This window comes from Cicer arietinum, chromosome 5, assembly GCF_000331145.2.
Source record: "Cicer arietinum cultivar CDC Frontier isolate Library 1 chromosome 5, Cicar.CDCFrontier_v2.0, whole genome shotgun sequence".
NCBI classification, from domain to species: Eukaryota; Viridiplantae; Streptophyta; class Magnoliopsida; order Fabales; family Fabaceae; genus Cicer; species Cicer arietinum.
In genome coordinates, this window is record NC_021164.2 from 67,789,567 (window position 1) to 67,806,750 (window position 17,184).

The window sequence follows — 17,184 nt, forward strand, 5'->3', positions numbered from 1 at the left end:
TCTTTATTTAAAAAATTTCAATTTTCTATAAAAAAAATCATGATTTTTTAACTTATTATTATTATATAATTTAATAAAAGATATTTTCAAAATTAGATTACGAAACAAATTTTTTTATCACTAAAACTGTTCTCAAAAATCAAATTACCATAATTTTTTGTTATTCCCTTCTTAAAATAAATGTTATACACTAAAACGAAAAATTGATTCAGACAAGCCCCAATTAAATGCAGAAATCGAATAGGTAAGTTTTTTTTTTTTTTTGGAAAAATTAAATAAAAGAAAATGGAAAGGCAGGTGGTGATGCTAATTATCGGGCAAAGTGATAATCCTTTTCAATGTACTTGTACATTTTTTGCCATTTTCCATTTATTAATACTTTTTCTATTTTTTCTTCAAAAAAAAAAAAAACAGCCGCATAAAATTATTTTCACATGTAATAACAATATGTGCAGCTTTTAATGATTATATTAATAGTTAATTATTAAATAAAAATTTAATTACTATTAATAGAAACTTAAAATTAAAATTGATTTTCTAATAATTGTTAAACGATTTTTTTTTTATTTATGTATAATTTATATAGTAATCTATAATTAATATTATTTATACATATAGTATTTTGAAACTCGAATGAATAAGATCACTAAATTTATAGTAGAACCAAGCTATTATTAATTAAACTGCATGATGTTGACCCTATTTATATTAAAAATATTGATGACCTAAAACAGCATAAACCCATTATTAAGGTGAATTGAGTAATAAACTTCCAATTACGAAAACAGCAGGGTTAAGTTGAGGCCGTAAAAGAGAGAGTATTTTGACTTCACCCAACCCATCTAGGGTTTTTTCACCGCGGAAAAGCACGTCGACCACTATTTTTCAACAAACGTGGCATAAGCACTTACGTACGCCTCTCTCGCTATTCTGTTTTTACCCTTCCCACATATTCGCTTGATTTCATAGTTTGTTTCTGTTTATTTTCTTTCTCATTCAACACACTCACAAAATTCTTCATTAATTTCTTTTATTAGGACTTACTAGTATTAATCAATCAATAAAAAAAGAAAAACCAAAATAATCGTCATTGGTAGTGGTCGTTAACAGAAATGGTGGATTCAGAGCGAATCCAAAACCCATGGATGGCTTCGGATCAAACTTCACTTCAAATGAATCCCAACGCTACACAACGCTTTTCTCCTCCTCCGCCCCAATTAACATCAAATAATGATAAATTAGGGATTGCAGAACGTGCTACCTCTGCCGCCGGCGCCGCCTTCCTCTCCGCCGTTATTGTCAATCCCCTCGATGTTGCCAAGGTTCTCTTTCTTCTCCCCGCTTTTTTTTTTTCTTTTCTTTTAATTTACTTTTTCCCTCAGCAAATGAAGGAACCGAAAATTTGAATATAGGTTAAGTTTTTTTATTTTCTTCTGTAAATTTTTCATTTGGCGCTAGACTGAATGTAAATAGGAGCATATGAATATGAACTTTATGTTATTATATTGACAATCAATGAATCGTCCTATTGAGTGTTTGATATTTGGTTTTCAATATCTTAGTTTATATAATATAGTATTGAATTTGTGACGATTCTTCAATTATTTACGTGTGCTATTCATTAGTATGTTTTTTGGCTTGAATTTTTATTTTTTTTTCTTGGATTATAGTTTGTTTTATTGTGTGTGTTCTAATTTGTTTTCTCCATTTGTCAGACAAGGTTGCAAGCACAAGCTGCAGGGGTTGCTTATTCTCATCCACTTAGTAATATGATCAGTCGAATGTCTTGTTTTGGGCCAAATATGGTATGTGTCGAACAAATTTTTGTCCTTCCATTCGCCCCCATTGAAAACCTTTTTTATGAGAATTGTTATTCCCTTGAACTACTGTTCTGTTGTAGTCGACTGGTCAGCCTGAAAACAAACGAATGTAATGTAGAATTATTCTTACGAGTTATTTTGAAGCCAATTTTGTTGTTTATTTACATTCGAAATTGAGAATTCTGGCATTTTACGAGGATAATTGAGTAATTAATTTGACCTTTCCAATATTGTTTTTTTCAGATGTTTGCTGATTTAAGATGTTCTCCATCATGTACTCGGGCTGGATTCCATGGCACGGTATCACTTTGTCCTCCCGATTGTTTTCGGTACAAAGGAACACTGGATGTCATTTCTAAAATTATACAACAGGTGGGTAGTTTAATATTATAGAACATAGGTATTGGACGGGTTGAAACAATCAATTATGTGTATATTACATACATATGTTTTGACTACATGCACATTTGTTAATCAACCAGAGTGGTATTTATTTCAGGAAGGATTTACTAGGCTATGGAGAGGCACAAACGCAGGGTTGGCACTTGCAGTACCGACTGTAGGTTCACAAGCCAAATAACTGTGATTCACTGTTTTTAGGTCCTGGACATTTCATAATGAGAGCACATGAGTTGGCTGACTTTTTCTTTTATATGTGTAAATCAGGTTGGAATTTACCTTCCTTGCTACGACATATTCCGAAACTGGTTCGAGGAATTCACAGCCAAAAGTGCTCCAACCGCAACTCCATACGTACCTTTAGTGGCTGGTTCATTGGCACGCTCATTGGCTTGTGCAACTTGTTATCCTATTGAACTTGCCCGAACTCGCATGCAGGTATTTAAGATAATCATCTTTATTATTTTCTTTTATTTTTGAAGTACCATGTTTAAGTCACAATTATTTTCCATGCATTTTGAATCTATATATGCCAGTGAGCAAATTAACCGGTAGTTCAGCCTCAAGGTTGATTTTTGCGTGACATTTGCTCCCATTGGTCTCTAGAGTGCCTGGTTTATTTTTCCGTATTTATTTCACAACTACCGCTTCATTGCTGCCTTGATTTATGATAAATCTATTCCAATGGGCAACATTATATTCAAATTATAATTGTGGTCATGACTCATTGTTAACAAACTGCAATGTGTCCAGATAATGTTTTGATTTTTTGGGGAAACTAAATACCTTAACTTGTTGGTCCCTTAGGATTATCTTTGTTCTACTTCTTTTTACTGCAGTTCACGTGGTTGGCTTTCTTCTTTATTTATTTGATCATGTTGGTATTGCTGTGGGTTTTATTTGGTATGACAGCAGTGTTTTCAGCTTTTTATTTTTTTATTCCAGTGTTTGTTTTTTGAAAATCCGTGTTATCATATTCCGTGTTTCCCGGCTATATTTCCTATTCACAATCTGGATTCTTACCGGGGTTTGGATCTTGGGTTTTTGTAGGCATTTAAAGAGACTCAAATCGATAAAAAGCCACCTGGTGTATTCAAGACTTTACTAGGTGTTGTCTCCAATGGCAAGGGCACAAATAGTCCTCCGAACAGCTGTAAGTGTATAACTTTTTGAACACCTGCTAAAAATAAATGTATACTGAAAGGAGTCTGCTTGTGTTGGAGCTTACTTGCTGTATATGAATTACTAAATTTGTTGACTTGGATGGCTTTTTTCTTTTTTGTATTATATAATTTTGCACAAGAACAAGATGTTTGTATGAACATACTTTTGGGCTGATTGAATAATTGGATTTAGCTTGTTAATGAACTGATAATTTAATTCAGCTCTTAAAAATAGCTATTCAAAGCATAATTCTTCTGTATGTCATGCAACAAGTAGGGTGGTCGAATTTTTTGCATTTGCAATCCGTTTGGTTTGATTCTAAAAGACGCCCGTGGTTCTTTTGCTATTGAATTGTAGCACCGACTAGGCTGCTATATTTATTAGTACAACAATGAGAGTCTATATATAGATGCATATAAATTAAAAAGCTAGCAAACATATCAGTAGTATCGCTTAGTGGTTGTTATTTCCGTACAGTGCAAGGTTATCGTGTCCTGTGGACTGGCATGGGTGCACAACTTGTTCGTGATGTACCATTCTCTGCGATTTGTTGGTCAACACTCGAGCCCGTGAGTTTTCTTCCATATTATTTGAATAAGGAGTTTATTTTTACATACTCGATCATATTGTTTTCTTATGTCAACAACTCTTGCTTTGCAGACTAGAAGAAAACTTATTAGTTTGGTTGGAGGCAATGATGCCAGTCTATTGAGTGTTCTTGGCGCAAATTTTTCAGCTGGATTTGTTGCAGGAACTCTCGCTGCTGGAGCTACATGTCCACTAGATGTTGCAAAAACTCGAAGGCAGATAGAGGTTTGTTTCCTTAGTTTTTTTTTTTTTGAGCCTGTCACATTTTCCTGGTATTTTTTGTTCAAATCTCACATAGGGTGGTGTTGAAGATTTTTCATAGCTCATTCTGTTCTTTTTTCATTTGGAAATTAGAGGTGGTAGCTCATCATTCTTTTGAAGATTAACTGTTACATTTGAATTAGAGATACATTTTTATATGCATTTGCTCATTTGTTCTTACTCTGTTGTGATGTGTTCTGTAAAAAACTTTTGCAGATGGATCCTATAAGAGCATTGAAGATGACTACAAGACAGACACTGATGGAAATTTGGAGGTATGCCATAATTTGGATTCCAAATGCTATAATTTTGACTTTATCCGTGTTTTTATGATAAAGTTTAGATGCCAAGTGCCTTAATTTCTTTTTCTCTCTATGCTCTGCTGCATCTATTTGACGTGACCTGTATAATTGATGATTTACTTAAAGCTCCAGGATTTTTGTATTCTCTTCCATCACTTATAATATGTCATCTGAGTGTTCATTGTTTGAATTTATTAATCTATTGATATTGATTTATTGATATTTGATATAACTGGTGAATGATGTGCTGTATTTGAGCTGATTTTTTTATTATATTCTCTCTCAGAGATGGGGGCTTCAAAGGACTTTTTACTGGTTTTGGTCCGCGAGTTGGTCGAGCTGGCCCCTCCGTAGGAATTGTGGTTTCATTTTATGAAGTTGTAAAGTTTGCCCTAAATCACCGGTACACAACATCATGATCAGGTCCTTGTTGTGGATATCTTTTTATTGCCGAAGCGATTTTTTGTCGAGAACCTCTGGATACTGAACAGCTAGTTTTTGTGTGGAAAGGAAGCCATTCCAGTCCATTTCTGATCATGAACTAACTAATTTTCTTGAATATGAAAATAACCAGTATAGGAAATGCTCCTAACCTAATATAGGTTTTTTGTTTTCTCTGCCTTTGACCAGCAGAGTTCAATTTTGTTACAATTGGGATTTTCCCAAGAGGAAATTTTGAATAAATTTTTGGTTATTCCCAAATCACATTACACTTGGCTGTGTATACGAACTGGGAATGTTAACTGAATTATTGTTTCTGTATACTAAATTTTTGTGTGAAGCTACTGTTCTGTTCTTGGGAGAAACAATAGAGTTAATTTTTGTGAAGCTACTCTTCTGTTCGTGGTAGAAACAAGAGTTATTTGGATGGTTTGTGCGGCCACTTGAGAACTTAGAAAAGAAATAATGAGTTTGGAGTGCTCGAGTCATAAGCACTCACACATAATTTTATATACACTCTAGAATTATATTGCATTTTATGAATGCGAAGAAAATAGTTTAGTTCAGCTTCCTAAGTTTTAAGTATATCAATAAATTAAATCACGGGGCATGAATTTGAAATACATGAATGTCAAAGCTTTAAATATTACTATTTCTAATAGTTACATTATTGTTTGCAATACTTTCCATATCATTTTTTATAAAAAATTACCAATGTTATTTTGTTAGTGGGGGTTGAACTCATGTTGGAACATAATAGTCATATGCTATTCTTTAAGCTTAGGACAGCTATTCTAAATTTGGGGTCTTTTTAAAGATTTCGTCAGGGTGTTTATTTGTTGATCATTTGAAGTTACGAATTTGATGATCAGTTCTTTTAGGCAAAACATTCTCCAAGAAAATGACAGTTAATTTTGATATGGTTAGATATTTGAACCAAAGTTAAAGTTCAATATTTATATATTTAGATTTTTTCTTGAAATATTGTATTTGATGTGATATGGAGGCTTCTTTTTATCATCACAATATAGCATCAGCTATTATTTAAATTATGAGCTCATCGTGTCTGTTTATAGACCAAGGAATATTATTTTGCGTTTTTACACTTTTAATGAGACAATATGTCTGTCTATCTACATATACAATGAGTTTGGGTCCCTTCATTCATCTTCCTCCCAAGCTCAAAAGGACAAATGATGTTTGTGAGAGAGAATGGAGTGAGTTAGAGAAAATGATGAAAATGACGAGTGAAGTTAAAGAGAAATAGAGAGGGTGAACAGAAGAGGATACACAGTATTTGAAAGGAGATAATCCAAATCCCTTTCTTTTGTCCTCATAGTATCCTTATCAAAGAGACTTTTTATTGTATTATTTTCTATTTAATAAAAAGCCTTTTTATTGTAGCTTAGAATTCGTACATTTGGAGAACAATGTGATGTGAAATACTGAACCAATTATCCATGAATTATTTACTTGTCTGGGAAACACAAGTTTATTGAATTATTTGCTTCACCTCCTCTATTCCTAATTTTGTCTTTTAAGGTTTCTATGAAATTATAAGTAAACATATAACGTTTTACGACTCTTTATTCATTTGGTATAATAAAAAATTTATTTAAATCATGTTATAAGTTTTTACAAGGATACAAAGAGAAAAACACGTTAAATTAAATGTGTTCCTTTTTTGTATTTCCACCTATCTCAAATATAAAAAACACATACTTATTTGGCAGTGAGTTTCCATGTTTTTTTAATATATACTTTGATTTCATATCGTGTCAAGTAACTGCACTAACTTTATTAGAAAAACAAAACACAACAAGAGGACAACATATTTAGTTAAAATGAGATTCTCATTGGAGCATAAGAGGATTATAAACATCTAATTAAAAGTCTCATGTCATTCTCCTCGGTAAAAAGTGAATGAGGAGTCTTTGGTGGATAAATTAGTGAATGATATAGGTCAGCACCAAAGCCACAAACATGAGAACATATGCAATCGCTTGGTCAATTGCGGTGCCTGCAAATTATAAATAACAATTCATTAGCAATATGCACTATTCCCTTTTCAATGATGCTAAAAAAGGATATAGTATCCATAAACAATAAATTGAAAATCAAATTTGTATATTAGTCCACATTGTTTTTTATATTCATTCATGCAGCATTTTTTAGACCTCCTAAAAGGGAGGATATTATATTAAGAGAAACATCATTTAATTTCATATACCAAATTGATAATTCTCTTTTTTTTTTAAGGAATATATTAAAAGGGAGGATATCATATTTGTTAATTAGAAGAATATATTAACCAATTAATTAAAATTGATCAAACATATTCAAGAGTGGAATTAATCTATAAAGTATAGAAAAGAATAATATTTACCATCTCTTGTAGGGGCAGAAGCAGTGCATTGTGAACAAGCCACTGACATAAAAGATGCATAAATGAGGCCAAGGAAGGCAACCACCCTGAATGAATCCCCAGAAACAGCCATATTATATATAAAATTTAATTATATGTTTCTCTTAATATTTCTTTCTTTTTATTTTTTATTTATTTCTCTCTTTTTTTCTTTCTCTCTTAATTAAATTTTAAAATTTTAGAGAGAAAGAAAAGAGAGAGAAATTTAAATTATAATAACAAGAGAGTTTGTGGGATGAGAAAGATGTTCGGGTGGTGAAAATGAAAGAGCTATGTGGAATTTCTTTTATAATGGCAATGTAGCTTATTTAATTAGAGCCACCAAGTTTTGGGATTTTGAAATGAAGGTGCACCCGCATACTCAGGGGAATCAATCTACAATGTCACAATTTTCTTACTAAGTTGCATTTGAATCTAGCAAATGTTAGCAATTTATTTTCTTTAGCAATAAATTTTCTTTAATTTATTTTCTTACCACTAAACTACAGCCACTTGTGGTATTAAGTTGATATTATGCTTATTTATAAACAAATGCCACGTGTACTAATTTGATATCTACAATTTTTTTATAAAGTGATACTTCCCGGTCACTTATAAGTTAAGAAAGTAGCTTTACAAAGGTTAAAAAACTCAATTAAGTGTATTTGATTTTATAGAAAATATAGGTTATTTTTATTAAATGGTCTCTTTTCAATGTCAAATTAAATATTTATGAATTCAATGAGAGATATATCAGGAATTATAAATATAAATGATTAAAAAATATTTAATTTTTTCTTATGTTAGTAACATATATTTAAAATATTTTTTGTTTATAATAATAACCAATATATCTACCATTTAAAAACCTTTTGAAAAATATGTTCATGGTTGAATTCAAACTCACAATTTTGGAAGAAACTAGAACCATCTCATCCAATTGCTATACATTTTTTAAGACTTTGCATTTACTATAGTCTGCATACGAATAATAAAATGGTTTAATTTATATTGAGGGTGTAAAATAATTTTGCACATTATCTTGCTATAACTCAGAATTTTGTTACGTCACACAACTAATTTTAAAATATCCTTTCAAAAGTACAGTGTTTTTTAGAATATATGATCATTATTAAATGTCAATGTAAAATTAATTTGACATTGATAATACATTTTTTATTTTCCTGATAATAAAAATAATATGTGTTAATGAAAACATAAATAACACATAAACAACTTTTTGATTATTATTATTATTATTATTATTATTATTATTATTATTATTATTATTATTATTTTTTAGTTTGATAAGAAAATCTTTAAAATCAATATTATAATATTTAGATTTATAAGATTGGTTTCATGGTTATAGTATTAGAATAAAGAAATTGAATAGTAACATGATACAAGATCAACACACAATATAATATTATAATATAGATTGGAACTGCAGACAACCATCCTTTTTTAATATTTAATTTGTGGGAGTTTCGTGTTAAACTATTTAAAAAAAAGACAAGTAACCTAATATAATATGTGGACTGGGCTTTTTAGGTCGAGCTTGACGGAACCCAAAATTGCAAATGCTCAAGCAATCTCCTTTTCTTAGCATTTTATTGAAAGTTAATTTCTGATGGTATGTAATCAACTGGTCTTTGATATATTATGATGGAAGGAATGGGCCAGTGCTCAAACAAATTTATTCTTTTTTCACTCAGCTCAAACATTTTTTTTTATCACTTTCACATTTTTATTTTAAATTAAAAACTAGTAAAAATCAACTATAGTAGGAAAGTGACTATTTTGTAGGAATAGTAATCAACACAAGTCATTCAGAAAAAAATATGAATATCTATCTGGTTTAAGAAAAATGACAAGTACTAATTAATTCTCAAAAAATATTAAATTTCAGTATAAATAATTTGTGATGGGACTGAGGTATCCCAAATATTATTCAAAAAAATTTAACTTGACAAATTTCAATATAAAAATGAAAAGTAAAAATTTAAGTTTTTAAAAAATTGAAAAACAACTTCATATGCAATTTCAATATAAATTTTTCTATATTTTGTTCTTTAATGTGTGTATTTAAGACAATTGCTGGCATTTTCTGAATATTTATGCTTGTACTGAAGATTAAAATTTTATTATCTTTATTGTTATTTATATTAAAAAAAATTAATTATATAATTTTTAACGAAATTTGCAATTTGATTTGAAGGATAATTATTTTACACAAATTAATTATATAATTTTTAAACCAAAAACGTCAATTACATAATTTTTAAAAATTTGGAAAACCCTTGAATTACTAAAGCCTAAAGGAAAGGTGAAGGGAGATCAATTTAGGCATTTTCTCAACGTTAAAATACTTATAGAATATCCCATAAGCTTGCTAAATAAGGGAGATCAAGTGATCAATACATTTTAATTAAAGACTTATTATTCAAAAGAATTTGAATTCTGATTAAGATAAATATTAACAAAAAATTTATTTATTTTTCGACCAAACTAAATTATTTAGAACTTTATTTTCTTAAAAATTTTAGGTCAAAACAAATATATTTACTAACTATATATTTATATTTCGAATACTCTTTCTTTCTGATTGTAATTAATTCTGTTATTTTTTCTAAAAATATATATTTTATCGATCTGTCTCACAATATATATTATTTTAATAAAAAAAATATTTTAAAAAAATATTATTTATAATTTTTAATATAATTTTTTTACTTCTTTCTAATAATTATTATATATACAATTTTTATTAACATATTTTACATTAATAATAGTTAAAAATACATGACAGTCGTGTATTAGAAAGGGGACGTGTGAAAATTGCAGCAGCTTTTTCTGTTAGAAGAAAGAAAATTTTGAGAATTGTGTTGTATTCGTAATTTGTGCTAATAGTTACTGAATGACAAGATATAACAAACGGATATAACTATTCATGTTACAGATTTTACTGTGAATTCTTCTGACTGCATCTTTTCTTACTGCCATAATGTATGCTGCTTCTACAAAAATAATCATAACATTTTCTTTTGTCCTATGTACGGTTTCTTTCAGTAAAATTCAAAGATTTTCTTTTTTGTTGAAGGGAGTAAGAACCAAAGATGATCCTCTCTGTATTCTCTGTAAAACAACAAATTCAAATTCATGCATGTCACATGTGAGATAGTACAACCTGCCACATTTTTTTGTGCTCAGTGTAATTATGAGCTACTTTTTAAATTACAGGAGTATAAATCATTTTTCAATAATTTAAAAATAAGGTATGACATAAAATCAACCCATCAACTCGAGGTGGTATTTTTCACATGATAATTAATTTAAAATTCAAAATAGAATACCATCCAAAAAGAACTTGTTTAAGCGAAGTGGAGGATCAATATTGTATTAAAAATTGTGGTTGTATTGAGTCGGTAACTAACTTGTTTTTTGAATGTACTATATTCTCTAAGACTTGAAAAAAAAATAGCTAAATTATTAGAAATAATTATGGTACTTTATAGCGGTGTTTAAAAAAATCAAAAATTTGAACTAAATTGTAGAACTGAACTGAATCAAACTGTTTATGAACTGAACTGATTTATAAAAATTGAAAATCGAATTGTTTTCGAACAATTTTTTAAAACTAGAATCGAACAGAACCAGTTTTCAGTTCGAAAAAACCGAACCGAACCGATTTTCAATTTGAAAAACTGAATTGAACCGATTTTTAATTCGAAAAAACTAGAATCGAGTTTGTTTTTTTAGAAGTAATTAGGGGTAACTATGTAAACTTTGGCTGAAAATCAATTCGGTTCAGTTTTCAAATGATTCTAGTTCAGAAGTGAACTTTGTCCACCCCTAGACTACTTCTTAACGAACGAGATGAACATTTAAGGTGCTTTGCATGAATATTTCAAGGAGGAAGAAACTTTAAATTCAAAATTTTGATAATTTGATTTGCAACTATGTGGACAGAAAAACAATATCAATTGAAGAGATTTTAGATTTTGTGGAGATATATTCTTGAAATTGGCTACACTTAAAACTAAATGGCTTTGAATTTTCTATTTTTCAATGGTTTTCTCCACTTAAATGTTTAGAATGGTGAATCATATGACTTTAATTTTATGGCGGTGATATATTTTTGGACCTATTTTGAATAAATATAAGCAATATTGTATCATGACAACAGCAATTATCAAGTAGTAGGGTAAAAATTAAAGCATTAGAAAACGAAAGCTTGATTGTTGTTTTCTGTTTGTGTAATCATGTAGCTTAAATGTTATTTGGCAACAATGTTGTCATAACATTGCTGTTACTAATTGCAAAATACTTATACTTGCATTATATATCTTATGCTTTAAGGAATATATTTTCTGCTGTTTAAATTTTTGACAAAAAAATTGTGATGATTTTCATGCAACGCTGCGTAGGGCTCCTTTTGTTATGTTTTTTATTTATTTATTTTTTTATAGAAAATAATCGCTTAAGAGAGTTGTCTTTCTTTAGTTACAAAATAAAAAAATAAAAAATAAAAATATGAAGAAGAAATAAAAATAAAACTGTTTCAAATAAAAAAACTGTTTTGACTAATTTATCATAAAAAAATGTTTTCGAAAGATGATTTTTTAAACAAATGTGATTTATATTATGGTAACAAACATAAAATAGTTTTCGCTTTTCTTAAAATTCCTTAAATTATTGAATACTGAAATAATTTTTTTAATAGTTTATAAATAGACCTTCAAACAACTTCTCATTTAATATTTTTAAAGAATTATTTTTAGATTATGATTTAACAAAAATATAATAAATAAATGAATATTATTTTTAAAAATAAACTATAAAAATCTGTCTTTTATAAATTGATATAATCAATTATATTAATATATTAAGTATTATCAATTATTATATCACAAGTCAATCAACATAAGTATTCAGCTTAACTAGTTTGAATATATATATAATCTCTGCCATAAAATCGTTAGGTTATTTATTTATTATCCTACTAGACAATTAATATATGTTGAAAACTTAGATAATCGAAGATGATTCTCTCATCATTTATGCAGTACAAATCATAGTGTATACGACGACTATTTCTCACAAAGGTATTATTAGGATGAAACATTTCAGGTCAAGTCCATGCAAACTTGTTTATGCATATGATTGTAGGACATATCGTAATCTTTTATATATAACACACACTTGATCTACTTATTATTAGGATTTATAAATATTTGTACGGTTGTTCAATAATTATATATCAATCTTGAGAATTAATTTATATGTTCATACTCCATAAAGCTTAACTTTATTGGACACTAGTTTATATGTACATATTCTATGTATGTCATCAGAAGATCTCATTTTCGGTTACTCTTCATTGTCCAACAACGTCTTCTGAATATATTGTCTGACCATCCTCGAAAGTTTTCTTTTCGAACCGTGCATGTCAGCTCATTTGAGATGTTCTAGTCGTTATACAAACTAGATTATAAAACTCTATCGTTAGTGTGCTCTAATTTGCTTTTAGTGATGATGTCCCTCAGGAAAAGGGATTTGTAATATCAACACATCTTAAAGATTTTGGAAGACTCGTTCTAATGTTATAATTTGAGTCAATAATAAAAAAAATTTAATTTTAATAATTAAATAATTTGGTAAATAAATATGTATGTTATTCAATTTTACTAATCTATATGATGCACGACTTTACTCATATTAATCTACATGATGCATGTTATTCGACAACGATAATACAACAACCACAATTTTATCTATAAAAAAAATTCACTCATAAAATATATTAATTATAAAACTCAAAATTACAACCACATACACCAAAATATCTATATTAATTAGTGTATTCATGTCAGATCTAAAACTACACAAACCACAATTATCATATAGACCTGTACAATTTAGTTTACACATTTTTGTGACAATAAATAATTATTCATTTTTCAATATATTTTTTAACATAAATATTTTTTTTTATATAAAATTTAATTACTTTCATTGAAGAAATATTTGGCTTATTTGATCCATTCTTATCGGTTTTAATTTAAGTTTGACATAACTCATACCAAGTGGTCATATTATTATCAGCAAATCATCTATTACTACCATTATAACTCACAAAATATAATACATTACTAAAGAGAAAAATGTCTGAAATTATCGAATAATTCTACAGATATTATAAACATATGAGTATTGTGGATATAAAATGTAAATATAAAATTGTAGAGTAAACATAATTTAAAACATTAAATTTATTGATACAAAATTTTAAAATTCAATATAAAAAAAATAAAAATTAGAACCTCCCTTGATTAATTAGACGTGTGCTAATGGTGCACATGTTAAGTGCTGACCATGTAAATAGTATTATAATAACATTACCCGACAAAGACATGCAGGGAAGTAAATATAGATGGAAATGAGGTTTTCCAGCTAATTTAGGGCTCAAAGGTCAAAGGCAATGAGATGGGGCCATAACATATAGAATGGGGCATAGAAATCTAACAAAGAATCAAACATGTAGGGACTCGCCATTTTGTGCCTACAACATCCATCCCGTTGTAAATGCTACACAATTACCAAGAAGCCCTCTCCATTTTAAAGGGGGTGTGAAAGAAAGCGAAAGAAGAGATTTTATTATTAGGTGAAAAAGCAGTAATGTTTAGCTCATACATTTCGTGGGTGGGTATTGAATGTGTTCTCAGATTGGGAAATGAATGAAGTTTTGTTAAGTGGACCCATCTTATTAAATTTTCTTTTCATTTTATATTGTAACTCTATGTTTTTAAATTTTGTCCCACATTCCCATTTATGTTGTGTGACAGGCTCATTAATGATCGAGACAGTTATATGCTTGAATTTAAGTGGAAAATACAAAGATGTTCAGTGTAGCTTATCTAGATCCATGTAAGCCTATCAAACATCTCTAACCATGGAATCATTCATCAAACCAAATATATACATCAACAATTATATATGCCAATGTGGCTTGCCAAAAGTATATAGTATCTACCACCTACATTCATGCCATTGGCAATTTGGCATAGGGGACCCTAACTTTGTGCATATAATCGCTACAGGAGTTAACTCTTAATTAACTTCACTTAAAACTTGGGTTTGAAACATACATAATTGAGTTATAAGGGGGAAATATATCTCTCACTCCTACTTTTTTGTGACAAAAATAAGTGAGAGATATGGTTTATTTTATAAACACTATAAATGAGAGATGTATCTTTCTTATGAATACAATTTTAGACGATTTCTTATCTAATGTGGAATAAATTAAATTGGTAAGAGTTTATTCATAATAAACACTTTAGGTGAGAGAGGTCTTTGTTTGTCTAGGACTTCATAATTTTCTGAGCACTCAGCCCTTTAGTTCAACCGGATTGGTGCGAATGTTCAGTTCACAAACATTTTGGATTGGTGTGAATGTTCAGTTAACAATCATTTTTTTTACTCAGTTCACAATCAATTTTTTTATTCAGTTCACAAGTATATACTTGAAGGTGATATTGTGCAAGCAAAAAGTATTAAATATAAACTTAGTTAGAGTTAATTTTTAAGTGATTAGTTAATTAAGTCTTTATTAGTTCTCTATAAAGAAGAATATATCATGTATTTATTTTATATTTTTCTTATTCTATCAATATAAAATTTATCTTCATTTTAATATATTTTTTTTTCTGTATTTTCTGTCACAATTTATAATAATAAGAATGAAATTGACAATTAAATGTTTATATCTAATTGGTCTGACGAAATAAGTTTAATTTTTTTTTAATATATATATATTTGTTTTATATGGGAGAATAAATATTATTATAATTAATTCACATAATTATGTAAGATCACGAGTTTGAATCCAAAATAAGACATTCAACATAACAATATTAATATTTGTCAATTAAGTTTAAACTTAAAAACCAAAAAGAATAAATTTTATTTGGCACTACGATGACTAATATATCATTAAGAGTAATTAACTATGATCCAAGAATATGATGCCTCTGAGAGTATTATACTACTTGGCACACTTGAAGAAGTGGAAAAAATGGGGATATAATTATGTGTATCTCTAATGCAAGTGGCTCGATGTTTATCACTCTGTTCTACAAAAATAAATAAAAAAGTATCATATTGGAACGCAATTGAGGTAAGTAAAGCATAAATATATGCATTTGTCCCCACTATATTGATATGCATGTATGAGAATCTGAAACAAATTAAAAAAGTCACCAATTCGAAAGTTCCTAAATCCTAACAACCAGGTGAGGATTTTAAATAGCATGTCGAAGTGGAACAAAGAGGTGAAGATGCAGCACATCAGAGTATTGAATACTACGTACCAAGTAGTAGTAACTAAAATCAGTGACATGAATAACAATAATTAAATAGAGAGAGAGAGAGGGGTTGGTTGGTCGTTGAGAGTGGTAAATGTGAAAATTGATGTATGATAGGAAAAAAATGGACGCATTAGGAGGAAAGTAAATGAGATAAAATGAACCGCACTCTCATGGTGAAGGGTAGCAATTACTTCTGCTTATTTGTGACTGGGTACTGCCACACTGACCCCGCAAACACACACACATATATATTTATATATATATATTCAAATTCATCATCATCGACACGGAAATGCCGTGTCTGCACATTCATACTAATTATTATTACTATTCCACACAACTTGCACACATTTCTTTTGGAACTCTGTTTTTAAATACATATAGATGCGATGTAAACTGATGTTGTAAAGTCATTGCGGAAACATTAAAAGCTGCAATGCCGTAATTACAATTGCAAACTACAATTTATAAGACCGCAACAAAAGTTGTTAACTTGCAAAGCCTGTCCTTGTAGTGTGCTTTGTATCAATTTTGTGTGTATCAAATATTCAGTTAAACTGAAAAATTCCTTATGTTTTTTTCTTCGTTGGGCATTTGTGTTTGTGAATTTGTGATATCAAATTCGTATATTGAAAAATAGATATGACAACTAAAATATTTGTTTGATCTACTCTTAAATTAGATGCAAATTTATATTTAAATTATTGGAAATTTTTTTTTTTGACAATACATTTAAAAGCTTGTAATGTTTAAAGTTACGTGAAAACCTAATTACAACAAGGAACCGATAAAACTAATCGAAAAAAGTACTAGTTAATACTTACACAAATTCATCAAGGAACATATCACTTGGCTTTTGACGAAATAAAAATTGTCATCAAGACTGTTAAAGAAGTATGAGATATATTAAAGTTGTCACAGTAAGAAAGTTAAGAAAACTCAAAAGTAAAAATTGCAATTTATACGTAGAAAATATGAAATGTATGAGATGTTTCATAAACAATAGAAAAATATTTTGTCCATGTTACAAATTTTGTCAATAAGATAATGTTATATGGAGAAGATATTCCTAATAATAAAGTGGTGGAAAAATTCTACACACCATATTGATGAAGTTTGATCATGTGAGGAAGGAGTTTTGAAAAAGTCAGGTGTACCTAAACAATGTTGCTAAATCAAGTCAAATGGTAAAAGGTTGAGGTCATGATGATATCTTTAACAATAGAGGAAGAGGTCCGGGAAATTTCATAGGAGGAGATCATTTCAATCAATAGAGAGACAACAAATTTTATCCATCAAATCAAGGAAAAGGTGGACATAATTTTGATGATACCATTTGTGGTAAAGGAAAAGGTAACTACAATTAGGAAACAAAAAATTATAATTCTTACCCCAGTAGAAAATTATGACATACAGTAATTGATTGTAGATAT

At 28.9% G+C, this 17,184-nt stretch overlaps 1 protein-coding gene across 1 annotated transcript; it reads left to right on the forward strand.

The window, feature by feature from the left end:
* The first annotated feature begins 941 nt into the window (after positions 1 to 941).
* Positions 942 to 5,315, forward strand: LOC101498186 (mitochondrial carrier protein MTM1). Its single transcript, XM_004502552.4, has 10 exons — positions 942 to 1,322; positions 1,716 to 1,805; positions 2,064 to 2,192; positions 2,320 to 2,379; positions 2,487 to 2,657; positions 3,270 to 3,372; positions 3,861 to 3,952; positions 4,044 to 4,196; positions 4,449 to 4,507; positions 4,821 to 5,315. The coding sequence occupies exons 1-10, from the start codon at positions 1,113 to 1,115 to the stop codon at positions 4,951 to 4,953; spliced, it is 1,200 nt and encodes a 399-aa protein (XP_004502609.1). The 5' UTR covers positions 942 to 1,112; the 3' UTR covers positions 4,954 to 5,315.
* Positions 5,316 to 17,184: the final 11,869 nt, after the last annotated feature.